We start from the raw sequence: 27,095 nt of genomic DNA on the forward strand, positions 1-27,095 counted from the left end.
CGGCGAGAAAACTTGAGGGATTGTTCATTTTGAAGGCTGGCAACTGTGCCGGCAGCTGGCTTTGTTGCCGGCATGAAAACTCGTGGGAGGGGGGGGGGTTGATCATTCTGTAGCTTGGCATATGTATGCCAGCCGCTGGTGCTTTGCCAGGCATGAACTACGACCGCGGTGTTTAATTTCATTTGTAAACAATTTCAGGCGGCCGGACAAGATGCGTCTGCGCGTTGGGTGCACGACCAGCGCATTCAGGAAACAGGAAATGGGCCGGACGCCACCTCATTGACCTACCCAAACGGATAAAATGAACGTCCGTTTGAGATCGTGCGTTGAAGTTGGCCTTATCGGCAAGGTACCAGAGTCTGCGTGCGACCTGCCCAGCCACACAAATGGAACCATTGTTCTCAAATATTTATATTGGCCGGAAAATACAAATGGAACCGCAGAAACTTGTTGTTACCTACAATATGACATGCGATAGGTCCCATCATCATAGCCATGGAGAAAAGAAGGTGAGAAAGAGGATGAACAGGAGAAAAATACTAACATCATGCTAATTTTCATTACGGAAGACTAATATATGGATGGAAACGGTTAATCTCACAAATGAATTTTTGACATAATAACAATTTTTAGGGGTATTTTCTTTTACATAATCACTGAATATTCATATTATGAACATACACAAAAACTAGCCCGTGTGCGGGCTGACAGCGGAACACTAATAGAGCTACCTACGCAGCACATTAATCTAGTAGTGCCATGACACTTGCAACTATAATAAGTCTCTACAGTTGAAAACATATAGACTCCACTAATCAAGATTACTACTCCCACTAACAACCCTTTACTGACAAGTGTGAATGAACTGGCATATATCGGCTCCGCGACCGCGACGACCGGCGACCGGGCCACGACTGTTGTTGAGTCTTCTAGGGGAGCTCGTACCTTTCCACGCGTATATTAGCCCAGCTAGCTAGCTCTGCGCGCTCCACTCACCGAAGCTCAGTGGGTAGTAACAAACTACCGATAAATTAAGATAATGGCGAGCAGATATCGCTTCCACCTTCTACTACTCCTGGGCGTCTTCCTGCTGGCCGAGGGCGGCAAATCGAGCTCGCAGCTCACCTCCGGCGACCAAGCCACCCTCCTAGCTATCAAGAAACAGTGGGGAAACCCTCGTCAGCTTGTGTCGTGGGACCCCGTCGCCAACGCCGACCATTGCAACTGGACCGGCGTGATCTGCGGCGGGGGACGCTCCGGGGGTGTGACGGGGATATTCTTGCCGAAGCTGAACATCGCCGGCAAGGTACCGGAGTCTCTGTGCGACCTGCTGAGCCTCAGCCACCTAGACCTCTCGTACAACAACCTCATCGGCGAGTTTCCCGGTGCCGCGCTCTACGAATGCTCCCAGCTCCGCTTCCTCGACCTCTCCAACAACGCCTTCCACGGTGTCCTCCCGAATGACATCAGCCGCCTGTCACCGGCCATGGAGCACCTCAACCTGTCGACAAATTACTTCGGTGGCGCCGTGCCGGCCGCGGTGGCCGGGCTTCCGGCGCTGAGGTCGCTTCTTCTTGACACCAACCAGTTCACTGGAGCGTACCCAGCGGCCGAGATAAGCAAGCTCACCCGGCTCGAGCAGCTCACGCTTGCCTCGAACCAGTTCGCGCCAGCGCCTGCACCGCCAGAGTTCGCCGAGCTGACCAACCTGAGCTACCTATGGATGTCCAACATGAACATGACCGGTGAGATCCCGAAGGCGTACTCCAGCCTAGCGAAACTCACGCTGATCGCCTTGAACAATAATAACCTCACCGGCCAGATCCCAGAGTGGGTCTGGCAGCACCCAATGCTCGAGTGCGTGTACTTGTTCACCAATGGACTCGTGGGCAAACTACCGCGCAAAATCAGGTCGGTGAATTTGATAGAGCTTGATGTGTCGTCGAACCATCTCACAGGAGAAATACCGGAGGACTTCAGTAGCCTCAAGAACTTGAGCGTACTGTTCCTGTACACCAACCAGCTCACCGGCATCATTCCAGCAAGCATAGCGATGCTCCCAAATCTCAGGGACCTCAGGCTATTTGAAAACCGGCTCTCTGGTGAGCTCCCGCCAGAGCTCGGGAAGCACTCGCCACTTACAAACCTTGAGGTTTCAAGTAACAACCTGTCTGGCCCGCTCCCAGAATCACTTTGCGCCAACGGGATGCTCCAAGACATCGTGGTCTCCAACAACAGCATGTCTGGTGAGCTCCCGAAAAGCCTCGTGGACTGCGTCTTGCTGAACAACCTCATGATCTCCAGCAACAGCTTCCACGGCGAGTTCCCGGAGAAAATATGGTCATTACCAAAGTTGACGACGTTGGTGATAGAGAGCAATGGTTTCACCGGGGCTTTACCAGCCGAGCTATCTGAGAACATCTCTCAGATTGACATAGGGAACAACAAGTTCTCTGGCTTCCTCCCAACTTCGGGAACCGGGCTGCTGGTGTTCAAGGCGGCAAACAACCTGCTCTTTGGCGAGCTACCGGCCGACATGAGCAAGTTTGCCAACCTTACACGTTTGGTGTTGCGTGGCAACCAGCTAACTGGTTCCATACCATGAATCATACAACCACGAGTGAATTTGTTGCGGAAGCTCGGTACTCTCTACTTATGCACAATATGATTTGAGGTTCTTGAGGTGTAAGTAGTAATCGCATTGTTGAAGTTTAGGACAACATATTTGGTGTGTCGTGTCAAGCTAGGACACCTGGTTAGCAGGGTCGTGTCGTATTGGGTCAAATAGTGGGTGTGTTGGATGGGAACTTCGTGTACATTCCGATGTAAAACAAACAAGGAAATGTAGAGCCATGAGCTTTGCGGCTGAAGATCGTCTCTTGGTAAAATTAGGATCTTCCTTGTATGATTGTGATGTAAAGCTTGCAGGTCATCGCTGTGAGATCCAACATTTCCTTGTAACAAGGAGCAATGACACTATTTTGCAAAAAAAAAAGGAGCAATGACACTAGAGAAGCAAGAAGGAAGTATCCCTCCAACAATCCACTTAGGCTTGACCGCAACAGTTTCAGGATAAACCAGGTGATAAAGATGAGAGCCAGCATCAAGGACAAGGCCATCTGGCCGATTAGGGTGGCGATGAATACAAGATGGGGGTATTGGAAAGACCATCAAGCCCCAACGGGATTTAACAGGTTTGTTGAATGACGTTATGTAGCATATCTCCAAGAAAAAAAAATCAGCAAAGTAAGCTTAGGATGCAATTATGGTCTAGCATTAGGGCCATAGTTATGTTCACAAAGAAAATCTTCAAATCAGATGAATACCTGTGTGATCTTGAAGATGACAGGAGGGTGGATGTCAACAACGCTTTAAGGCTCCACATATAAATGTGAACAAAGTGGAGGTTGGGCCTGGTCCAGTCATCGGGAAGGAAGACAAGGGGCAATGCGACGCCACTGCCATTGATCAAGAAGTGAGTGGACTGGTCCATTTGACTTCCCGTATATGTTTGATTGTACTATCATTTTCTTCAAAATTACGTGATATACACAAAAGTTCATTTTTAGTGTGTCGACTTGGTTTTCTTTTTCTAACTGAGGTTAACTCGAATTTCTCCTTAAAAAGAACGGTAATCTTATCTGACTAACGTTCCCCAGGAACCTCCCCCGTTCCCTTGCCATGTAATGTCCCGGCGAATGTTCGCTACATATGCGCGTCCAAAAATAAAATCACACTCCTATGTTATAGGAGCTCATTGGGTTTCATGTTGTCAACAACCACTAATGGCAAGGATTTGGATTTCGTTTTGCTAATTTTACTGCCCTTGAACGAAAGGGGCGAAATTCGTTTTTCCGAACTTTTTTGGAAAATTTCAGACGAAAAGTACAATCCAAATTTTGAATCTTTGGATGAAAAGTGAATGAAATTGTCCCAAAAATTGTAATCCTTTAACAAATGAAATAAAGAAGAATCAAAGAGGAATACCAACGATCCATTGATTAACTATCCATCCACGAATCCCAAATAGTTCAACTACCGGGATCCCACACTACTTGCTCGTCGAATCAATCGGGCCACCCAACCACGTTCACCTGAGTGACTGCATTGTGTCCTGTTCTAGCCAGCCGGACAAGCGTGTCCGCTCCCCAAACAACCGTGTATGAGAGCGACACTCCTTGCTGCATCGTGTTGCCGCACGCATGTGGACACCGTCAACCAGGACAATGCAGTCGCCGCTGAGAGGCGGTGGGGAACCTGTTATTGTTTCTAGGGTTTCTAGCTCAGTTCAAGCCTCTTATAGCAGAAATTCCTATTGGACACATTCTGCGTTAAAATGTCGTGCCGCCGCATACGCGATCGGCTAGATTGATCAAGATGGGCCAGCCCATTTAGAAGATAGTCGTGCGTTCCACCGATCCTGGTTTTGGGAACCTTCTGGAAGGTTCCAGCCGGTTTCTTCTAGTTTTGGGAACCTTCTAGAAGGTTCTTGGTTTATCTCTGTTTCTGTTTTATTTATTTTCATCTTTATTTTCTTTTTCGTTTTTGCCTAGCCTCCCTCTTTATACTTGAATTTGGAGCATAACATAACAACTATAACAATGTTAACTTTTGGCTCCGTAGTGCTTAACCTATCATATATAACTAGCTTAACAATAACATAATTACATTGTCCACTTTTCAATTAGGGAATACCCAAGGATTATGCTCTCAGTCACTTTCCATGTGAAGATGCAAGTATCACGCTCCAGCAACCATGGAAGAACAATATATGCAAGTTCCGATATTCACCTATCAGGGATGAAAGAAGATAACAGTTCATAATTAACTTGACAGCTTTCGGGTTCTTTACTAAAGAACTCGAAAACCATGAAGTTATGCATGACTCTCTTCTTTCATCTGAGCAACCTCAGAGTAGATTATAAGTACTCTATTAGGGTCGACTCCGCGGTCAAGGAGAAGCGCGTCAGTGAGGACCCTTTGGTGGCGCTCATTCAGGAGAACCCTCAGCTGATCCAACTAAAGTATTTTATGGATCTGGCCAGGAAGAATCCACCAACTAAGGAGAGAGAGGGCCCACCATGTAAGGAGAGTGACAACCCGTTGGCATTGGGTCCACCGACCATCATTCCCGACGACAATTGGTCCTCCACTGTGGGGATGTCCCCACATGCTCCGACTCCACGATCACTGGTTTACCCGACTACACCTCTGAGTAGTCCACCTACATAGTTTGACATTGATTTAGTGATATAGTTCATGTAGCTACTGATGTGGACTTGGATTAGCACTTTGCTTTTCAGTATATGAGTGATGAATGCTTATGTGGCTTGTGTATCATGTGTTATTTTTAACTTGCATTCCTTCTTGAATTTTTTTCACTTTCTTTGTAGATGAAATGGTATGCGATGTACAGAGGTAGGTGTCCAGGAGTGTACGATTCATGGTCCACATGCAATGAATAAGTGCTTCATTAGAAAGGCAGCTCCTACGATTCGTTCAATAGTAGAGAGGAGACAGAGAATCATTACAATCAGTATGTGCTCAATCAGAAGAGAAATCATGTATTAGGATATGGTGTAGGCCAGCATATCGGGTTGAGTGTATTAAAGAACTTGATAATCCTCTTACAGTTTGTCCTAATGGCGGTGTTGCTTTCATCATGTGGTCATGTGTAGACATGCATTCACCACTTTGTTGTTTATTGAGAAGGCACTTGTGCTAAATAACTACTTTGTGACTTCATATGAAGCTTGTGTGAACCATATATTATGCCTTCGTGAGTTTGTTGTTATGTGTATGATCCTTATATGGTATACAAAGTTCTCTAAGTGGATATTCTTGATATATCTGTTTTTACTGCTGGGTTACATGAAAAAGAGGCAGAAACAATGTTGATAGTGTATCTTTCCTGAGAGCCACACTCGGGAAAACAACCTTTTCCAAGAATGACGCTCAGCAGAAGGGACACGTGGCATGCATTGGCAGTTTGGTTGTGATTTTGCCGAGTGCCGATAAAGGTACTCGGTGAAGGAGAGTTGTTGGAGCTGCTTGTGTCAGTTAAGCCGAGCGTAGGCACTCAGCAATGTGCACGAGTTTGCCGAGTGGCAGCTCTCGGGAAAGACCTGACCGGACCAGCGTCCATGAAGTCACATTGTTTTTACCAAGGCACACTATTTGGCTCTCGTAAAACTCTTTGCCGAGTGCCCAACAGTTGGTTCTCGACAAAGTTCTGTTTGCCTGAGAGGTGTACGCTAGGTGCTCTTTGCCGAGAACAATTCTCGGCAAATACTTTGCTGAGTTTATTTGGCCATTTACCAAGTATTTTTTGACACTCGGCATAGGGTGAAATTCCAGTAGTGTGCATGGTATTGGAAACAAGGTTTTGGATTCCGAATGGGACATTTTTCTCGAGGGTGGGCGATAAACTCGGTTACCACGGTAACCACGAAATTCCAAAAAAAAATCGAGTGAAATTTGAAATCAAAATTTTAAGACACGAATACATAAGCCTTGAGCAGAAAATGTTGTCTACACTAGTGCTAGCGCAGCGGTAAGAGGTCTTCTCCAATGGCGCGCACAAGCAGGTCGCGAGTTCGACCCTCGCAAGCTCATATCTGTGTAGAAATTACAGCTTCAAAAATCAAAAAAGCAAAAAGCAAAAAGTGCTGCTGACCGGAAACGCGGTTACCGGGCGGTAACCGAATTTACGCCAAGTACCCAAAATCTTGATTGGAAAGACTATCTTCGACCAAAAAAAAAACCATGCAAATCCCATGAAACATCATCCCCTTGTTAGAGTCTGAACCGAAATGGAGTCTCCTCAGCGCTTTGGATTTTCAGCCGTCGGATCTGTTTTACCAGTCGCTGCTGACCGTTGGATCTTGGGCTCGGTCGCTGTGGGCCGTCGGATCTTTACCCGGTCGTCTCCGACCGTCCGATATTTTCGCTATGAGCCGTGTCCCGCCCGGTCGTGCCACCGCGCGTAATTACGCTGCCCCGCCGAGGGCATTCTCGTCATTTCGCGTAAAGTGGTATAAAAGCCGACTGCTCCTGTGTTGGAGACCTAGCCGCCTCCTCCCTCCCGCACCCACGCCTCCGCCGCGCCCAGCTCCTCCTCTATGCCGCCTCCTCCCATTCCCTAACCCTATCTGCTCCCCGCGCCACGGCCTCCTCCTTCGCCCAGCCCGCCGGATCCCCGCCGTCGTCATCGCGTCCACACGGGAGGTGCTCTGCCTCTTCCTCCCTCCTGGTTTCGGGCTGGGCATCACCTTCATCGCCGGCGTGGCTCCGGTGGACTCTGGCGGGATCCTCTCCGTCTTCTCCCTCGCCCCACGCGCGGTTCTGCTTCTCGCTGGCCACCGGGTGCAGCCTTGCAGGGGCGCATCGGGCTGGGCTCGCGCCGCACAGCCGTGAGGAACATAGAAGAGCACACCACCGGGCCGCACAGCAGGCAAGGAAGGAGCGCCGCCGCGGAATGGGTAGGTCAACGCCGCAGATTGGGGAGGAGCGCCGTCGCCGCCTGGACCAAGCTCCCTGCTCCACCGACCAAGGATGCTCGATTCCGGCCGCCTGCAGCACATCAGGCCATCCGCTAACAGGTCCCTTATCTTGTTCCTCGATTAGTTTGTTGTTCTGACCACCTGCAATACAAACCAAACTGAACTGATATGTGAGCCTGCAGTACAAACCAAACTGAACTCATCTTCTTTCTCTGAATATGTATGCCATGGTTTGACCTTTAGATATAGCAGTTCTGAAATTAGATATTGTTCTGAAAATCAGATATTGTTGAATTTAAGAGAAGCTACAGCAATCAATTGTAGCTAACTGGTTGTATGGATTCACATGGTTTCCAGAACTCTTTTCATAGCTAGCTGATCACTTGGTGGAGGACAATATGTGCACTACTATTCTTGATCAAGTCACTTTTCTATAATGTTTGAGCTCACCAATGGTGATGTAGTCAACATATATCTCTTCTGCTCCTGTCAGCTAACCCGTTCATGCCGAGGGCTTATGTATGGGTGATCATTCTTTTCACTTTCTCTGAATCTCCTACCTTTTGTGAACCAAAAGATCTTATAGGGAGCTGGTAAAAAAATAATATATTAAATTTGTTTTAGTACTTTTTTTAGTGCTGAAAATTTATGCCTTGATTTGCCATTGTATAGTGACTGTTCAGAAAATGTATAGTGACTGTTCAGAAAATGTATGCCTTGATTTGCCATTGTATAGTGACGGTGCATGATATGTTGTATTGTTCATTTACAAACTAATTACTATATTTTTCATTGGCAGCAACAAAAGGAAAAGGATGGTGTGCAACAAAAGAAAAAAAGATGATGTGGAGCCTCAAGTACAAGTGAAGAAGTTATATTTGCGGATATGTCAGCATGGCGTTAGGCTACTACCTGTGACTGTTTTACCTTGATTTGCCAGGCATCCCAGGAGATGGGAGTTGCTTATTTTGCTCTGTGGTACATACAACATGCGTCCTCTCGGGGAAACCTATACCTAATGAAAATCTTAAATGAAAGCTAGCTGATGAATTCAGGAAGCAGCTATACAAATCCATCATTGTACATGCCGCTGATGAATCTGTCACTAGACGGGAAGAGACTTAATGGTTAGTTGATGAACATTGTTGTTGTTATGTTTGCTCTTCTGGTTTTAAAATGTAAATGTGGCGTGGATAATTATTATCGATATGTTTTGAACTGTTGTGTTTCATTGCATCCATAATTGACAGGTTTGTTGAGGGCGATTTCACGCATACATTTCCAGATTAGGCGCCCACATGTGTATGGTGGTGAGCCTGAATTATTCATGGCTTCACATGTTCTCCAGTAAGTAATTGGACTTGTTATGCATTCTTCTTCATGGATACCAAGGGTGGCTGGCCAACAATAACTCTTTTAAGCTTATTACATGAAGTGCTCTCATTTGGGTTCAGTATCTGCATATATGAACATAATGACTATTATCCCAAGTTGATAGGCATGGACAGAAAAAGAGCTAAGCTCTATGTGCTGAAACAGAGGCAGAGCAACAACTATGGCACCCCTGGAAATATTACACCGATTGATTCCTATTGTGTTGCTGCCTGCATACTTTCTTTGTTAGAGGTTGCTTGATCCGATGGAAGAGGGAGCACGATTTGGTTGGGACTGTGTAATTTAGCCTATTCTTGGTGGCAACTAATTAGGCATAAATACTGTGAATCAATAAACACACTCAACTTTTTTCCATTTTTATTTGTGACAAATACTGTGCTTAGCGATACACTAATTCAGAATATTCATATATTGTTTTCTTTGTCATTTGCAGTTTACATAAATGTTGTAGTTCCATCATTATGAAAGTACTGCTTCATAACCAGATGTCCGTGCCCTGGTCCACGCGACGATGCTGAACCTGGAGTAAGGTGTGTGCACCATGCTCGAGGACAACATCAGTGATGTCGGGAAGGAGGAGAGGCTTGAGGCGGGCATGCACATGTGCGCTGGCATCTCAAGGTGGAGGAGCGCTCAGGTGATCACCCCGTCGTACGTGGTGGGGTTCATGCAGGAGAGGGATCTTGCCGTGGTAAGCTTTGTTCGGGAGAAGCTGTTGTCTGGGGTGCTCACCAAGACATTCCTCATGATGATGGACTACAACTGCGGTAGGATCTGAAGTCTATTTGTACTCTGTTGTTTTCCTGACACATTCATGTCTTGACTAGAATTTTCTCTTAACAGTAGTGTACAAAGGAATACTGTGTGGTTGTTAAATTGATATAGCTTATTAATTTAGTTACCTTTTTAGTTTTGCCAACATGTACAAGATTGGGTTACTGTAATTTTGTACGTTCCTTTTGTATTCAGAGAGTTTGAATTATGTTAAAATACTTCAAATAGGCGCTTTGCAACTAAGAGCTCCTAATAATTTAGAGTGAAGTCTTCTATCATGCGATGAACTTGGATGTAATTGTATTTCTTATTTTGCTCCATACCATTTTATTTCAGGCTTACATTGGCTGGGAGAATGACATGATGAGCAATCTTCTGTTGGGTGATTCACCTGAAACGCCAAAAAGAGATGAGTCTTTTGTGAGATGAATCTTCTGCTGGGTGATTCACCTGAAACGCCATTGAGCAGCAGAACACACACAAGAGGATCAAGCCCCAACCTAATGGACGCTGATCCTTCCTGCCACACCCCTGTGTCCCGTTCAACTGGTGAGATGTCACTGCTCACTCTCTTTATCTAAATTATTCCGCAAGTTGGTAGAACTTGCATGCCCATAAGTCCATAACATAGGTTTCTTTGAATATTATAACAAGATAAATTTAGAATATAGTCATGAGAACTTTGGTTCTATGTTGTCATTTGGTTTAGAACTATGTAGCTACAACATATATTTAATTCAGCGCAATATATGTTAGATCAGATAGCCGAATCCATGAGCTACAAACATTTGATTTTGCTCCCTGGTTCATTCAGTAGGTTTAGTTCGAAGAATAGTATTTTCTTTCTTTGATTACTGTATAGAGAAGAGTGTCTAAGAGACCCGCTTGCCGAGCGGAGTCCATCTGGGGAGGTTATTCCCTCTACTAAGTAATTTTATGCTCTATGCTTTCGAGGTCTGGCTCATAGGACAAGCTATAATATGGAAACGGAATGCTTTGCAAATGCAGAGTATCAGATACTGGTGTTCTATTGTTCTATTCATGACCCTACACATGATTACAAGTATGTTGGCTAACATGATAGATAGTACTACATGTACGTCCAATTTTCCTGCAATTGGTTTATTAGATAGCCTGAGTATTCACCAAATTGTTCTATACTTTATCTTTGTCTTCCCTGATTTTAATTAACCCCGTTGAGCTTGTTTATGACGTAGGCCGAGCCTTGTGTTGTGAGTATCCCAGGCCGAATGATGCTTGATCTCCTTTTAGAGGAGCTTGAGTTGCCGGCAGCCCGTTACGGTCGAAGGGACTATTTAAATAACACCATGAGTTTCACCATCATGTTCTGGACCTCTGTTCCAAGGGAAGAATGTCAATTACTAATTACTAAGTAAACAATCCATAGGATCTGCATCATGCAATGAAGGCAAAGCTCTGTATTTCCCATATTGGTGAACAGGGGAACTTAAGATCAAGTTAGTTTTATTGTGTTTCATAGATCTTCTGCATATCATATTCTCATGCTTAAGAAGGAATCTTGAATTTCCCAGAGGCTCAAAAGTTAAATAAAAACGATAGAGATCATGGTTAGAGGTTACTTTTTGTGTAGAAATAATAGGTTATATCTTCTGCTTTCTACCAGAAGAAATGATAAATCAAGGTGGATAATAACAGGTTATATCACAATAGTGATCAAAGGGAATAGATATACTTTTGCAAGTCATCCATGGAATTTTATCAGACAAATTTATTTTCTTCAGATGTGTAATCCTATTTTTCCGAGATATATGTATTTCTTCTTGCTCATTCTTTTGGGCTTAGGGGCAGTAGAATAATCAGAATATACCTGGAGTGTTTGTACCATCTGCATACACTTTAGCTCAAAATAATAATGTGCTTCCTGTTACTTGCTCTGTTTTGATAATGTACATACATCAGTTGTGATATATATAATTGGTAGCAGATAAACAATATTAGTTTTCCAGTGAATGATTTTAGATTCTTCCATGAAAGCATCTCCCCCCTTTTTTCGGTTTTTATTTCATGAAATGAGTTACGATGACTGTCGTGATATATTTCTTCTCTTAATATTTATTACCATGAACTAGAGTATCCAGTGTGTGTAGTTGTATACCACCTTTTTAGAAAAGAATCATAAATTGCTACTATACATTTATCAGGGTGTGTAGCATCAGATCTACACCTTGCAGAAAACAACTCAAGGAGTAATGCTAAAATATTTGTCACTTCTGGTTCAGTCCAGGGGTAAATTAAATATGTAAAGTTCGTCGTGCAATTTAGATTGTTAATTGGATTATATGCATGATGATATCTCTTCTATTTTTTTGGTCAAATACCTTGAGCCGAGGATATTATTATGACAGGCTTAGCATTAGTGCAGTGCGGAAGTAACTGTTCTTAGATTCTCATGCTAACAATAATATATTTTGATCGTTTTCTATGGTTGAGAAGATATATATGGTCAATGCAAGATTGAATTTATTTATTTGTGGATACTGGCAGCGCACATGTCGATGTTCGGCAGGGTATCGACATCTGCGGTTTCACCATCTCTGCACCATCCCGAGGTCTTGCATCTGCTTCTCCTTCTCGGCAGAAGATGGTAGTCGGTCAAATATCTGTAGCCCCTATGTGTGGTTGTTCAGCAGGGTATCGCCAACAACGATTTCCCCATCTCTGCATCATCTTGAGGTATATTTGAGCTCCCAAACCCATCCCTGATGTGATTACTAAATTTATTGTTTTGAATTTCACTAATTTCTTTCCATGGCTAATATGTGTTCAAATGCTCTAGATTATATGGTGGAAAGAGGAGGCATAGAGGGGGGGTGTAGTGGGAAGAAGAGAGGGTGAGAGAGGAGGAAGTGGAGACCCTGCCGGCGTATTGGTGAAAAACCACCTCCCTGACTTTCTACACCATGGGTTATCATCTAAAATTGATTTTTAGAGGAATCAGGACATGTTCTTTTTTCCTTTCCACAGTTTCTCATCTAAAATGGATTTTTAGAGGAATCAGGATCTGGTTCCTGGACCATTTGCTATGTACTGAATGTGTATGTACCAATGCAATGCTTCTGATAGAAATTTGATATATTAGATTGACAAACATAACTAAATTATACAATTTTTTTTATATTTGCAATGATTCAATGACTATATTACTGATTGGATATGACTTATGCCTGACAGCGATCCGACAGCATCGCTGTTGGGTGCGGCAAGCCGCACTTCCTACCTAGTAAAGAACAAAGTGGCTGGGCTGGTCCAGTGACCGGGATGAAGACGAGCTAGTGGAAAATCATGGCCATTAACTTGTCATGTACTCCCTTCGTCCGGAAATACTTGTTGGAAAAATGCATAAAAATGAATGTATTTAAAACTAAAATACATATAAATACATCAATTCCTCCGACGAGTATTTCCGGACAGAGGGAGTATATATTAGTTTGTTCCATTTTCATGAAAGGACTAATTGTCTGTGATTATTATTATTATTATTATTATTGCAGGGAGACTAATTATCTTTACTTGTGGGAGCATCCCATGTTCACTATATGTCTTAAACAAATGGATTATACCTTTTTTTACAATTCTTATTAAAATATCTTATTAATCATTTTAAAATATCTCAATACAAGTTTTACGAAAAAATACACAACCAGATCCCTTAGTTTAAGCAATATTCAATTTAATGTAAGAAAAATCAGTTTATGTGTAAATAATAGTATAAATTATAGAGAGAGATGGAATCGTCCCATCAATTCGCTCCTGCTCTGCTTTCTCCCTCTGCAGTTCTTCTCCGTCTTCATTCCACGACCTGTCAATAAATCGGAAATACGCGCTAGAAGGGTCACTTGAGGCCTCCGTTTGACTGGAGGAAAAATCGGCGGCGCGCGGGGGAAGTTTCGGTCACGCCAGGCCTCAAGATGTTTGATGAAATGGCTCAACGCATTGCCAGCTTTTCCCCCATGGATGGCCACAACAAGGCTCAAGGTCAGTAATCCTAATCCCTCCTCCAGCAAATATGTCATCCGTCAACAGATGAATTTTCTGTTAGACCTTTCAGCCTGAGCATTGATAGTTGTGGATGACACTAGGAGAGTTGGGACAATTTTCGTTGGTTTATTTCTCACACAATGCCATACCAACCCGAGGGGTTGGGGATACATATTTATAGGCTGCTAGCCAGCCAAGGCATATGCTAAGATGCTGCCAAGATGCCAGTCTAAGATGCTAGTCTAAGATGCTAGTCAAGAACAGAACTCTATCCTAACAGCCAGTCCTTGATGGTCCAGGACTTTATCCTCCTAACTGCCACAAGGACCATGTGCTGCAGCCCCACAAGGACCCTAGTACACAGACTTATCCATCATTCTCCCCCTAAGTCTTGTACGTCGTCTTGTGGGAGAGTTGAATCATCCCAATCCTGGAGCAAAGTTCGAGGAACTTGACCCTCCCAAGGGGCTTGGTGAGCAGGTCTGCGAGCTGATCCTTGGTGTTGATGTAGCTCGCCTCGATGCTCCCTTCTTCCACACAGCTGCGGATGAAGTGATACCTCAGTCGGATGTGCTTGCTCCGTTCATGGAACACGGGGTTCTTTGCCAGGGCCAGGGCGGACTTGCTGTCCACCAGGAGCTGCACCGTTCTGGTGTCTTGAACGAGAAGATCACCAAGCAGTCGAGCAAGCCAGAGCGCCTGAGTACAGGCGGTGGAGGCCGCTATGTACTCAGCCTCACAGCTGGACAGGGCCACCACCTGCTGCTTGACTGATTGCCAGCTCACGAGACACTTGCCGAGGAAGAGGAGGATCCCGCTCGTGCTCTTGCTGGTGTCGATGTCGCCGACGTGGTCGCTGTCGCTGTACCCGACGAAGTGTGCCGCCCCAGGACACCTAGGGTAGTGGAGGCCGTGGTCGAGGGTCCCTGCTATGTAGCGGACGATCCTCTTCACTGCCTGCTGGTGTTCCGACATTGGTCGCTCCATGAACCGACTGACATAGCCGACGGAGAATGCCAAGTCCGGCCGTGTGTGAGTGAGGTAGCGAAGGCTCCCCACAAGGCGTCGGTACTGCGTAGCATCCACTTCCTCCGTCGTGCTGTCGCGGCTCAGTTTCAGCCTCTCCTCCATCGGAGTGAGAGCTGGATGGCAGTCGGTGAGCCCAGCTAGCTCAACGATGCGCTTGGCGTAGGCGGACTGTCGAAGCGCGATCCCGGAGTGGTCCTGGTGCACCTCAATCCCTAGATAGAAGGATAGGAGCCCCAGGTCACTCATCTGGAACGTGGCCTTCATGTCTTCCTTGAACGCCGCCACCTCTGCACCTTTGGTGCCGGTGATCACCAGGTCGTCAACGTAGACGCCCACCAGCAGGGCATTTCCTCCACTCCCCCGTCGGTAGACGGCAACCTCATGCGGGCTCTGCTCGAAACCCATCTTCTTCAGCGTGGAGTCCAGCTTGGCGTTCCACGCCCTGGGTGCCTGCCGCAGGCCATAGAGAGCCTTGCGCAGGCGGAGCACCTTGCCCTCCTGGCCGGGAATCGTAAACCCAGGTGGCTGATGCACGTAGACTTCCTCCTTCAAGTCGCCGTTGAGGAATGCCGACTTAACGTCCATGTGGTGGACACGCCAGCCCTCCTGGGCAGCCAGCGCAAGGAGAAGTCGCACGGACTCCATCCGTGCCACGGGAGCGAAGGCGTCGTCGAAGTCGACTCCTTCCTGCTACAAGAAGCCTCGGGCCACCAGGCGAGCCTTGTGCTTGATGATGGCGCCGGCTCCATCCCTCTTCAGCTTGAACACCCACTTAAGGGTGATTGCGCGATGACCACGGGGGAGGTCAGCGAGCTCCCAGGTGCGGTTTTGCTCGACCGCATCCATCTCCAACTGCATCGCGGCGCGCCATGCCGCATCTCTCTCGGCCTCTGCAAAAGACCGTGGTTCGCCGTCCTCACACGCGAGTTGTAGCTGCGCCTCCAGGTCACGTGGCATCAGTCCCGGCACCGGCTGGTCGCCGAGTAGATCATCCATCGTGCGATACCGCTGCTGTTCGCCTCCATACCATGCGTCGACCCGCTCCTCGTCGTGAGTGAGCGGGGAAGCGAACTTCATCGGGTTGTGCTCTGCGTGAGCTGGTGCTGATGAAGACGAGCCCGGAGTGGCGACCACCAGGGCTGGAGTATGCGGCGTCGCCGGTTGTGGTGTCGTCGGTGTAGCAGGCGCCGGAGTCGATGTAGTTTTGGGGGCCGGGGTAGACGTGCCCGGTGAAGAGGAGCTGCTTGCTCCCCCAGCTTCCTTGAAGTGAGCGTACTCGACAATGAAGTCGCCATACGTCGGCGTCGAGCCGTCGTCCACCGCCTTGTCCCATTGCCACCCTCGCCCTTCGTTGAACACGACGTCTCGCGCTGTGCGCACACGTTGTGTCTTTGGGTCGAGGATGCGGTAGGCCTTTGAGCCCTCCGCGTAGCCGATGAAGACTCCCGGAGTGCTCCTGTCGTCGAGCTTGCCGATGTGGCCGAGCTCCTTGGCGAACGCAAGGCAGCCAAAGACCCGCAAATGAGAGACCGCCAGCTTCCGCCCATGCCAGGCCTCGTACGGAGTTCTGCCGTCGAGTGCCTTAGTAGGAGAGCGGTTGAGGATGTAGACGGCCGTTAGCACCGCCTCTCCCCAGAAGACAGCCGGCATCCCTCTCTGCTTGAGGAGAGCCCGAGCCATCCCCACAACCGTCTGGTTGCGCCGCTCGACGACGCCGTTTTGCTGCGGGCTGTATGGCGCGGAGTAGTGGCGCTGGATGCCCTCATCGGCGCAGTACGATGCGAATTCAGCCGCCGTGAACTCGCCGCCGTTGTCAGTGCGCAACACGCGCAATTTGTGGCCGCTCTCCGCCTCCACACCAACCCGCGCGCGCCTGATGGCGTCCGCCGCTTCTCCCTTACTGCCGAGGATCATCACCCACATGTAGCGGGAGAGATAGTCGACGAGCAGCAGGAAGTAGCGTCGACCTCCTGGTGTGGCTGGCGTCACCGGGCCGCACAGGTCTCCGTGCACGAGCTCCAGCTTCTCCTTAGCCCGAAAACTCGCCTGTTGGGGAAAGGGGAGTCGTCTCTGCTTTGTCAGTACGCAGATGTCGCAGAACTGCTCCACATGGTCGAGGCATGGCAGGCCTCGCACCATCTCCTTGGCACTTAGACGCTTCAGGGCCTCAAAGTGAAGGTGCCCAAAGCGCTCATGCCACTGCCACGCCTCGTCGTCTCGACGGACAGCAAGACAGACCGGTTGTGCCACCTGCACATCAAGGACGTAGAGTCGATTTTCACCTCTGGGCACCTTGGCGAGAAGGCGACGCTGGCGATCCCAGATGCGTAGGACCCCATGCTCAATCAGCACGCGTGAGCCGTTCTCATCCAGCTGTCCCAAACTGATGATGGAATTCCTTAGCGCGGGGATGTAGTAGACACCGGTGAGCAGCCGGTGCTCTCCCATCTTGGTGGTGAAGATGACGGAGCCGACACCCTTTATCTCCACAGCGGAGGCATCCCCGAACTTGACGGAGCCTCGCGCATCGGAGTCGAGCTCGGCGAAGAATTCCCTTCGACCGGTCATGTGGTGGGTGGCGCCGGTGTCGAGGCACCACCCCGTAGCCTTGTCCTTCCCGGAGCCATCGCCGAGAAGAGCGTGTGCTTTTGGCTCATCGAGGTGGATGAAAGCCTTTGCGACTGGAGTCGCCGAGGGTAGCTCAATGCTTGCATGCGCCATGAACAGAGCCGTCTCCTCCTCCTTCGCCTGTGCGACGTGAGCCTGGCCTTGTCGTGGTTGCCGACACTCATTGGCCCAATGGCCAAACCGGCCACAGTTGTGCAACTGTTGTCTTGTGCCGGCTTGGGCTTGCCAGCGGCGCCGTCCTTGGCGCCTCCGCGGGCGTCACCTTCGGCACGTCCTTGTGCCCTGCCCGGGGGGCCTCTTCGTGCCTTACGCTGCTTGCCACGCTTGCGGCCGCCCGTCGAGGAGGAAGGCTCCGCCTTCTTCCTGTCACCAAGGCTGGGATCCCACTGCTCCCGAGTTAGGAGCAGCTTCCCGCCGGTGGTGACGGGCCCCGAGGGGGGCTGTGGCTCGTCGGTGTCGACGACCTTGAGTCAACCTATCGCCTCCTCGATCGTCATCGTGGAGAGGTCCAGCAACGACTCGATCGAGCGAGCCATCTGCTTGTACTTCTCGGGAATGCACCGAAAAAGCTTCTCGACAGCTCTCACCTCGGTGTAGGTGGCATCGCCAAACTTCACCATCTTCTGCAGCAGAGTGTTGAGACGGAGAGCAAAGTCATCAACGTCCTCACCTGGCTTGAAGCCCAGGTTCTCCCACTCCTTACGAAGTGCCTGCAGGGTGGACTTGCGAGCACGGTCGCTGCCGATGCGTGCTGCGGCGATGGCGTCCCAAGCCTCCTTGGCAGTCCACTTGTTGGAAAGCGAGAACTGCATCTCGGGCGGGCCTGCGGCGATGAGGGCGTCCAGTGCCCGTCGATCCTCTAGGTGGTCGACGTTGCTGTCCTGGACTGCCTCCCACATGCGCCGCACCTGGAGCCTGACCTTCATGATCCCGGCCCACTCGACGTAGTTGGTTTTAGTGAGGGTAGGCCACCCAACACTGGAACCAACATCCCTGACCACAGTCCGGACCTCGTAGAGGCCGCGGTCCTGGTCGTTGCAGCCGCCGTCGCGGTGCGCGCCTCCACCTGGAGCGCGGGCGTGCTCGGCTGCCCACTGCGCCGTCCGCTCCTGCGCCACTTTGGCGCGATCTGCGTCGGCGCCGTCGTCCACAGGCGCGGAGCTGCTGGAGCTGCCGGGGCTGCCGCGGAGTGCCTTGGCATCCGCCGTAGCCTCACGGGCTGCTTCTGCTGCTGCTCCTGCTTCTACCTCCGCCCTGGCTGCTTCTACCTCCGCTCTGGCTGCTGCCAGCTCCACTGCAGCCAGCCTCGACACTCTTGCCGCCGCAGCAGCCGCTGCTACAGCCGCTCGCTCACGCTCCTCTGCCACGGCGCGCTCGGCCTCTTGCCGGCGCCGCATGCTCGAGGTAGCCGTGTGCTGAGAGCGACCTGCAGACATGGCTCGCTGCAGGGGGGCTGTTGCGTGAAGAGGAGGCTGATGAAGACGAGCTGCTGCTCGACAGTCCGGAGGGAGGAAGGTAACCAGAGGCAGACGGAGCAGCTGCTGCTACCGACTTGGGCTGCTCACAGGAAATGCTCAGGGTGCAGGTTAACCTGGCTCTGATACCACTTGTTAGACCTTTCAGCCTGAGCATTGATAGTTGTGGATGACACTAGGAGAGTTGGGACAATTTTCGTTGGTTTATTTCTCACACAATGCCATACCAACCCGAGGGGTTGGGGATACATATTTATAGGCTGCTAGCCAGCCAAGGCATATGCTAAGATGCTGCCAAGATGCCAGTCTAAGATGCTAGTCTAAGATGCTAGTCAAGAACAGAACTCTATCCTAACAGCCAGTCCTTGATGGTCCAGGACTTTATCCTCCTAACTGCCACAAGGACCATGTGCTGCAGCCCCACAAGGACCCTAGTACACAGACTTATCCATCATTTTCAAGTCTTGATCTGTTTGTGTAGTTGGCAGATCATTATGTTCTTGAGCATTATTATCTTTGGTATAGACACGGTAATGGTACTTTTGAATCCACGGCTGCCGTGAGCCAATGTGCTGGAAGCTCCTATCATCACTTAATAATGGTACTTTTCTCTAGCAGATGCTCGGCTCAAAAAGTCAAAAAACGCCAGCTACACTCGGGCTGCATGGAAATAAGTCGTGGCTGTGGGGGCAACTTGGACCAATATCAACATCTGCAACCATGTATGACCAAGACTTGTATAATTTCCACACGTCCCTTTTGAATGGCCTCACAAGCAAGTACACATATCCCTATTGACTCTGGATGCTAACTCTGTCTCGAGTAAAGGTTTCCGTTCCCTATTTAGACAGTAGTTGTGTAGTACATTGGAAGGTTCAGAATATCCCCAATTTATTAGTAAGAGAGATCAATCTCATACTGGACGAAATGAAGAAGGCCTGCGAGCGCATGCCTTCTACATCTTCCTTTGCAGCAGCAATTCTCTACTTGATAATTGTTGTGTGTTCAAGGTGTAGATTCGTGCATGCGACGGATACTCTCTTTTCAGGCCAGTCTCTGTATGGTAACCGTACCCTACTGTCCAAGAATGGTGCCTTTGAGTTGGGTTTCAGCTGCCTATCTCCTCCATGCTCAGAGTTTACATTTGGCATCTGGTACGTCAACACATCAACTGGCGTCAACTCATCAACTTGTAGTGCTCTTCTAGTTTGGTCTCCTCAATTGCAGGGTTACCTCGTCGCCTTAGACCCTCAGACCTCTGTTCTTAGCCTCTCATATGGCAACTTACAACTCACCTCGCAGTTGACCTATGGCTTTGATGCTATTGCATGGTCATCAGAAGAGAGACCAAATGAATCTACTTCTGCAGTTGCGTTACTTCTTGACAACGGAAATCTGGTAATAAGAGACAAAGTGAATAGTTCATTGTTGTTCTGGCAAAGTTTCGATCGACCATATGGTACAGTGCTACCTGGAGCACGGCTAGGATATAATAATAATAACATGATCATTAGTAGCGAGGCTAGAAATAATGTTTCTTGTTTCCTTTCTTCTAACCTGGAGAGGAGTACACACCAAAGAAGAAGGTTTACTGTCTCCACTTCTTACAGCTATTATCCCCGCACCTATTATCCCGGCGCCTATTATTACATCAGTTCTATTACGACCACTTATTCTGACACTTTCCCGAGCTGGATGGATATTCATGAAGATGAAGAATCTTGGTTTTTGTCCAACAATTCACATGTATATGTACAGTTGCATCCTGATGGTACTGTCACTGCTGCTAAACTATGGGGTTGTGGGACTGTGTTGTGGTCTGCTCAAGATTCCAGGCAGGAAAAACCAGTATGCAAGCAAGAAATATTGTATACCAAGAAAGAGAAGTCATATCCAAAGATTAAAATCGTTGTTCTAATTACAGTGATGGGTGTGTTAACCGTTATGCTTGTTTGTCTTGTTCTTTTCTGGAGAAGGAGAAACAAGCCATCCCTGGAACTATCAATGAGTTCCAATAGCGGCCTCAAGATCTTTTCAAACATGCAAATAAAGAAGGCAACGAAGAATTTCTCCGAAAAACTTGGAGAAGGGGGTTTCGGCTGTGTTTACAAGGGGGAATTGGCAGGTTTCTCTCTAGTGGCAGTCAAAAATCTAAAAAGCATCGGACAAGGGGAAAAGGAATTCCGAGCAGAAGTACAGACAATTGGCATAATTCACCACATCAATATTGTCCGGTTATTTGGTTTTTGTGCGGAAGGGCTGAAAAGGGTTCTGGTATACGAGTACATGGAGAATGGTTCTTTGAGTTCTCATCTGTTTTCAAAGAGTTCGGCCGTATTAACCTGGGATCTCCGGTACCATATTGCACTTGGAACTGCAAGAGGCTTGGCTTATCTCCATGAGGAATGTAAAGAATGCATTATACATTGTGACATGAAGCCAGACAATGTACTTCTTGATGCAGAGTTCTGCCCCAAGATTGCGGACTTCGGCATGGCCAAGCTTCTAGGTCGAGATTTCAGCAGGGCTTTGACAACAATGCGAGGGACCATTGGATATCTTGCACCGGAGTGGATATCGGGGTTACCGATCACACATAAGACTGATGTTTACAGCTATGGCATGATGCTTCTTGAAATCATATCTGGTCGAAGGAACTCAGAGAAAATTAAGGAAGGAAAGTTCACATACTTTCCCATCTTTGCGGCAATCAAGGTGAATGAGGGAGATGCTATGTGTCTGCTGGACAGTAGGTTGGAAGGCCAGGCAGATGGAGAGCAGCTGAGCAGAGCTTGCAGAATTGCATGCTGGTGCATTCAAGATGCTGAGGATGACAGGCCGATGATGGGACAAGTTGTTCACATGCTGGAGAATGTCATGGATGTCGAAATCCCACCTACTCCAAGGTCACTTGAACACTATGTTGGCATGGAGGATTGCTCATACTAACTTGTTCTAAATTCTACATGTTTGTTGGATAGGCCGGCCTTAGTTATAATGCCCATTAGTCTATGTTTCTGTTTATTTTTTGAAGTTTAGTGGAACACAGAAATATATATGTGGTCTGTCCTGTAGTTTCAATAAAGCACACATGTCTTCACTTTATACTTTGTTGCACAACTTTTTGGCTAGTCTTGGAGGTTTGTTTGTATTTATGTTTTGATTTTAGAAGGATTCGAGGTTTGTTTGTATGTACGTATGTCATCCACCTGATTACAAGGTTAAGATGTGCATCATCGTCTGCCTTCTGTTTCTTCTGAATTTCATCTGACTGACCGCGTACTCTGGTTTTGGAAAAGCAAGCAGAGTACTCTGTTTTTGGAAAAGGAAGCAGAGTACTCTGTTTTTGGAGTTCCAGCCCTCTTGTTACTCTCTGCTATATTAACCGCTAAAAAAGAATTTTACGTATGATAGAAATAGGCATGTGTCAATGTGTTGTCTAATAGCTGCTCGAGCTGAGCAAACTTCATTTGGGCATTCTGTTTATATGTCACCTGAATCATTATAATTTTTTATGAAAATCTGTCGACTAGTATATTCATGTTAAAGGGCATGCACTTTTACAATATCAGAGCGTAAACTTTCCATGCATTATTTTCTTGGTATCGTCAGTTTGAAAGTGCAAAAGAGATGAGCGGTTCGGCCGGCGGTCCGTGCGGCTGCCTGGGGAAAGAGATGAGCTGGAAGAAGTAGAAGGGCCGCACGCCGTTGGATTTGCAGCCGACGTCCCAAAACAATCGACTGGCCCTAATAATTCAAAAAGCAGTCTGACTTACCTGTAGTCACGCCCTCATATTTTTTTTCAGTTTTAGACGCTTTGCTGATAATAATATACAGTCTGTGTAGAGATGGCACTTTCTGTTTTTACAACTGAACTTGTGATCGTTCATATGTGCATGCTGGCGGATATTTTCACCATGTGCGTGGGAGTGTTACATTGAGAAGATTGCATTCAGTATTTGTGCGGTCCATCAACACTTTTTTTCTCAACTCTACTCAAAATACTCATGAACTCAACTTGAGATGGCAACATTTTACACGTACAAGTGATTTATTTTTCCTTCAAACATCCAGGAATGAATCAAAATCTTGTTCGTGTCCACCAATATGCACGGTGATTTGAAACCAACCTGCTATTTGGTTCCAGGCCAAGTCATTCCATGCAGCAATACTCAACATTCTTTCTTTTAGACCAAGGCATTGCAGAAATTCAACGAACCAAGCAAACTCAGACTTTGAGCAGGGCACACCCATTCTTTTAGGCATGCACATTGCAGTGACAGGGATGTTCGGAGGTTTGAACCTAGTCAGTACCTAAAAGTTCATAGCCTGGAATACATGCATAGCTTTCAACATGGCGTCAAGCAAAAACATCTGCGGAGGTTTCAGAGACTTTCCTTGCTACTCCCGCGGAGGTTGAAGAAGACTATCATTTCAATTATTATCATTTTACAACATGAGCTCCACCATATGCTGTTTTTCTTTTGTACCTTCTGCATGCGTATACAAGGTGTAAAATGTGCTTATACTCCCAAAGTTTATCACTTTTCGTGTTTCTTGTTGCGTGTTGGTGTGGTTAGCGTTCTCGTTGCGTTCACTTGATTGTCAATGAGTGAGGGCTTGGCCCTAGAGGTATCGATTTTCACATGGTTTCCAGCAATTAACCAGGAACAATATTCTTCTTATTAAATGAAACGGGAAAAGCTTTTGCCTCTTTTTAAAAAAGTGTATTTCAGTGTAGCCATATGGGTTATGTAAGTAAGAAGTGGGAAAAACTTTCGGCGTTTACTAGCAACATATAGTTTTTTTTTAAGTTCATATGTTCAATCTTTTCCAAGCCTTGATCAATATTACAATAAAAACCAGTATCGGTCATGAGTGTTCAGCTTCTCCCCTACAATAACTCAGTTTACAATTATCACTTTTTTGTATGATCTTGAGAACTGAGAGATAGTATTTATTATGGATGCGCTACAACCAAAGTTAGCACTTGAGAGCCTTGACGTGAGGACACTAGTGGGTAGAACTGAATCTATTTCTTGACCTTTTTTTTTATCTCTACTCGTGCTAAAAAAACAATGATAAATGAACAAGTAATTAAGTAGGACATTCCAAATATTTGCTCTCATGCTAGATTTAATTAACTTTGACAAGATACATAGAAACAGTTGCTGAAACTCTAATGGAAGGGATATCACAATACATCATGTAATTCAACTTGTGTTACCTTGTATGAGTGCGTTTTATGTTGCTTACAACTAGATAAAACGAGGATACACCTTTGGGCAACCATCTTCATTGGTAAGCTAGATGGATAACATCAATGAGTGTATCAACGTTCATGCTCGAGGATGAGCAAGGTTTAAGATTGGGATGTTGATAAGTTGATTTTGTGTCATGTTTTAGAGCCTATTTGGTCCATATTTTTGTGTCAAAATCTCTCATAGCATATCCATGTACCGATTCTCATTTCCGTTTTGAATAATTTATATTTTTTGTGCATATTGTTGAGATCATTGCATAATCTTTAGTTTTTCTTTGGTTTTGTTGCTTCTATATGTGTATTGGAACTCACATGGATTTAACACAATGAACGGGATCACGTTGGGGCTAGACCAGAGGAATTACAAACACCAGATACATGCCTCTCTTGGAGTTTGACAAAATGACATTAGTCAAGAAGCCTAAATTGACAATCTAGTGCCATGAGGTTATCGGGCTTGTTCATACGAATCCAACAAGGCCAAAATGCCCAACCGGAATTCGTATGAGGCAATGGCGACCAAAATACGGAACACCACACGTAGTTCTAGAAGAGAAGACAACACGATGTACGAGCATCCCGCACTTGTACCAGGTGATCTGGGTTGCGGATTTGACTGTAATTTCCATGATTCTTCACTGATTTGATCCCTGTTTATTCCCACACGATCCTTTGACATTAAGGAAGGCATTAGCAGAGGATGGAACTCCTCTGGAGCCCTTGAATCAAAGGATATGAGGAGGATCCACGGAAGAGACACATGGAGCCTGGCTATATATATATACCTCCAACCCTAGCTGCTAACTCTCATTCCCCATGTGTCGTCACATATGCATCTCGAGCTGGCACACCTCCATTTGTTCAACAAGACCGTCTTACCGCCATAGACGAAGGGTCAATACAAGGAAGAAGGAAGAAGGAAGGAGTCTCTGCCAACGCCCTACACCAGTCGGAGGGCCGATGCTATCTGCACTGGCGCTGTCATGCCTCTCTCTTTCCACAACATGATGTTGGCTTATAACTTGCGTCTGCTCTTCGTGTTTATCCTGTGCATGTTTGAGTAATGGCCCTAGTTCTCAGGGTTAATGATGACCCCTAGTATGTGTATGAACTGAACGCCAACAAAATACATGGTTTTCTTTATATGTTTGTGTTAATTATTCTTCATCATGTTGTGTGAAGTCGACGTCATAATATGTACCTTTATGGACTTGAAAGGATGTTTGTATTATTCTGTAGCGGTTATGAGGAGGTAATGCGGTGGCAAAAGCTATCTCCCTTTTTATCAAATGATATAAAGGAAGGGAACAGGAATGGGAATAAAGGAAGAAAATTGACAATAATAATAAAAAAGAAAACAAAAACAGAAGTTTGAGAAAAAGTGGAAAAAAAGAAAAGGAAAAAAATACTTATTTACAAAAGTGAAAATGTTCATAATTATATTTATTTTATTTAAAGAACAACTAAAAAGGGGAAAATAAAAAACTCATATTTATATTTATTTTATTTAAAGAAAACAAAAAGAAGAAAAAGTTCTTAATTATATTTAAATATTCAAAGACAAATTAAAGAGAAAAAAAGAAATAGAAAAGTTAAAATATAAGAAAATAATAAATTAAACTGAAACAAAAACTGATTTAAGAAACCAAAAATAAAAAAACCCACGTATTCCATTCCACACTAGGAAGCACATAAGCGCATGAGCATATTGGGCCAGCCTAGCACAGATTGATGCCGCATCAGACTGCATGTACATCATTTGTATATCCATGATCAAGAGGTGTTGAATTCACAAAGTTATGGAAGTTAGATCTAAAATGAGCGTCAACAAATTTATGGATAGAGAGGGCATTAATACAAGGATATCCAAAATGAGGATATGTATTCATGCAAAGGTAAGCACTAATAATTTCAATATATCTATGGTCAAGCTGGATACTGCATCTCCGAACCGCCAATACATATGTGCATAGGATGGAAAATAATCATTTCGATATCCATGTCAAGATGTGCTGCATTTATGGCTATGCAGTAGACGTATTAATAACAAGATATCCGTAGTGAGTGTCAACAGGTTTGTGCACGACCAAATTGGATACTGCATTCATGAACCCCCAGTATATGAACTTTATAAATACATGCATAGGCATCCATCAAACCGCACATCCATTTCAGCCTTAGGCATCGCCTACACACTTATCCTCACCACTCCTACTTTGAATAAAATTCAAGGTTTCTTGCTGGCCTTGCAACAATGGCAATAGCACAAACGACCACCATCTTCTTCTCTGCCATCGCCATCATGCTCTTTTCCTCGTCAATTGTTGCTCATACTAGCGGTGACGTTGATGGCAAGCCGAAGGCAGCCGATTTCGTGACAGAAGCATGCAAGAACGCTACAGCCAACTACGACAAAGAAATCCACCTCACAGAGAAATTCTGTGTCTCGACCCTCCGGTCGGACAAGCGGAGCGAGAAGGCAAAGGACCTTCGTGACCTGGCACTCATCGGCGTAGACATCCTCAAAGCACGTGTCATCGCCGCCAATGGTAAGGTCCAAAAAATGTTGCACAAAGCCAAAACTGGCACGTCGATGGCGCGCCGCCTCACTTTCTGCAAGCTGGACTATGACGTGACGGTAAGCATCACGAACGTCTGCACCGCCTTGCTGAAGGACTTCCGTGGCCCTAACGGCGGTGACAACGATGGACCGGCATCTTTTATGCTCCCTCAATGTGTGGAGCAGGCGAACACCCTCAACGGTTACTGCGGGCATGAGCTTATGGATTTGCCGGGGCTTCAAGCGCTGTTCAACGAAAATCTTGACATGAGTATGCTGGCCCACCTCAACATGGCCTTGCTAGAACCATATAGAGACGACGATTCATAATATGTATTTTAGCCTGAGTGGTGCATGTTGCTTCATTTAGAATAATAATAATGAGAGGTTGCTACATCTTATTCTATTGAGAAGTAACTATTTCTCCACCAGTTTCTGAACCACTGAAT

At 46.5% G+C, this 27,095-nt stretch overlaps 2 protein-coding genes and 1 long non-coding RNA gene across 9 annotated transcripts; all 3 read left to right on the plus strand.

Moving 5' to 3' along the window:
* Nucleotides 1–1,030: 1,030 nt before the first annotated feature.
* LOC123147087 (receptor-like protein 52) lies at nt 1,031–2,798 on the plus strand. Its single transcript, XM_044566327.1, has one exon. It carries the CDS (start codon nt 1,040–1,042, stop codon nt 2,603–2,605), a length of 1,566 nt encoding a protein of 521 aa, XP_044422262.1. The 5' UTR covers nt 1,031–1,039; the 3' UTR covers nt 2,606–2,798.
* Nucleotides 2,799–7,074: 4,276 nt separating this feature from the next.
* LOC123147641 (uncharacterized) lies at nt 7,075–12,845 on the plus strand. Of its 7 annotated transcripts, none has more exons than XR_006473368.1 (8): nt 7,075–7,601; nt 8,302–8,629; nt 8,753–8,849; nt 9,331–9,664; nt 10,008–10,220; nt 10,626–11,149; nt 12,198–12,386; nt 12,490–12,845. It is a non-coding gene; the product is annotated as an uncharacterized lncRNA (long non-coding RNA). The 7 variants fall into 7 exon arrangements; XR_006473365.1 differs by having other exon boundaries at nt 10,626–10,767; nt 10,889–12,386; XR_006473364.1 differs by having other exon boundaries at nt 10,626–10,734; nt 10,889–12,386.
* A 6,600-nt stretch (nt 12,846–19,445) lies between these two features.
* On the plus strand, nt 19,446–21,931 carry LOC123151671 (G-type lectin S-receptor-like serine/threonine-protein kinase At1g34300). Its single transcript, XM_044571342.1, has one exon. The coding sequence runs from the start codon at nt 19,628–19,630 to the stop codon at nt 21,770–21,772; it is 2,145 nt and encodes a 714-aa protein (XP_044427277.1). The 5' UTR covers nt 19,446–19,627; the 3' UTR covers nt 21,773–21,931.
* Nucleotides 21,932–27,095: the final 5,164 nt, after the last annotated feature.

This window comes from Triticum aestivum, chromosome 7A, assembly GCF_018294505.1.
Source record: "Triticum aestivum cultivar Chinese Spring chromosome 7A, IWGSC CS RefSeq v2.1, whole genome shotgun sequence".
Classification (NCBI taxonomy): Eukaryota; Viridiplantae; Streptophyta; class Magnoliopsida; order Poales; family Poaceae; genus Triticum; species Triticum aestivum.

What these genes read in the sequence shown, in the direction of transcription:
- LOC123147087 (XM_044566327.1), top strand. Translation starts at nt 1,040, where the DNA reads ATGGCGAGCAGATATCGCTTCCACCTTCTACTACTCCTGGGCGTCTTC.
- LOC123151671 (XM_044571342.1), top strand. Translation starts at nt 19,628, where the DNA reads ATGCTAACTCTGTCTCGAGTAAAGGTTTCCGTTCCCTATTTAGACAGT.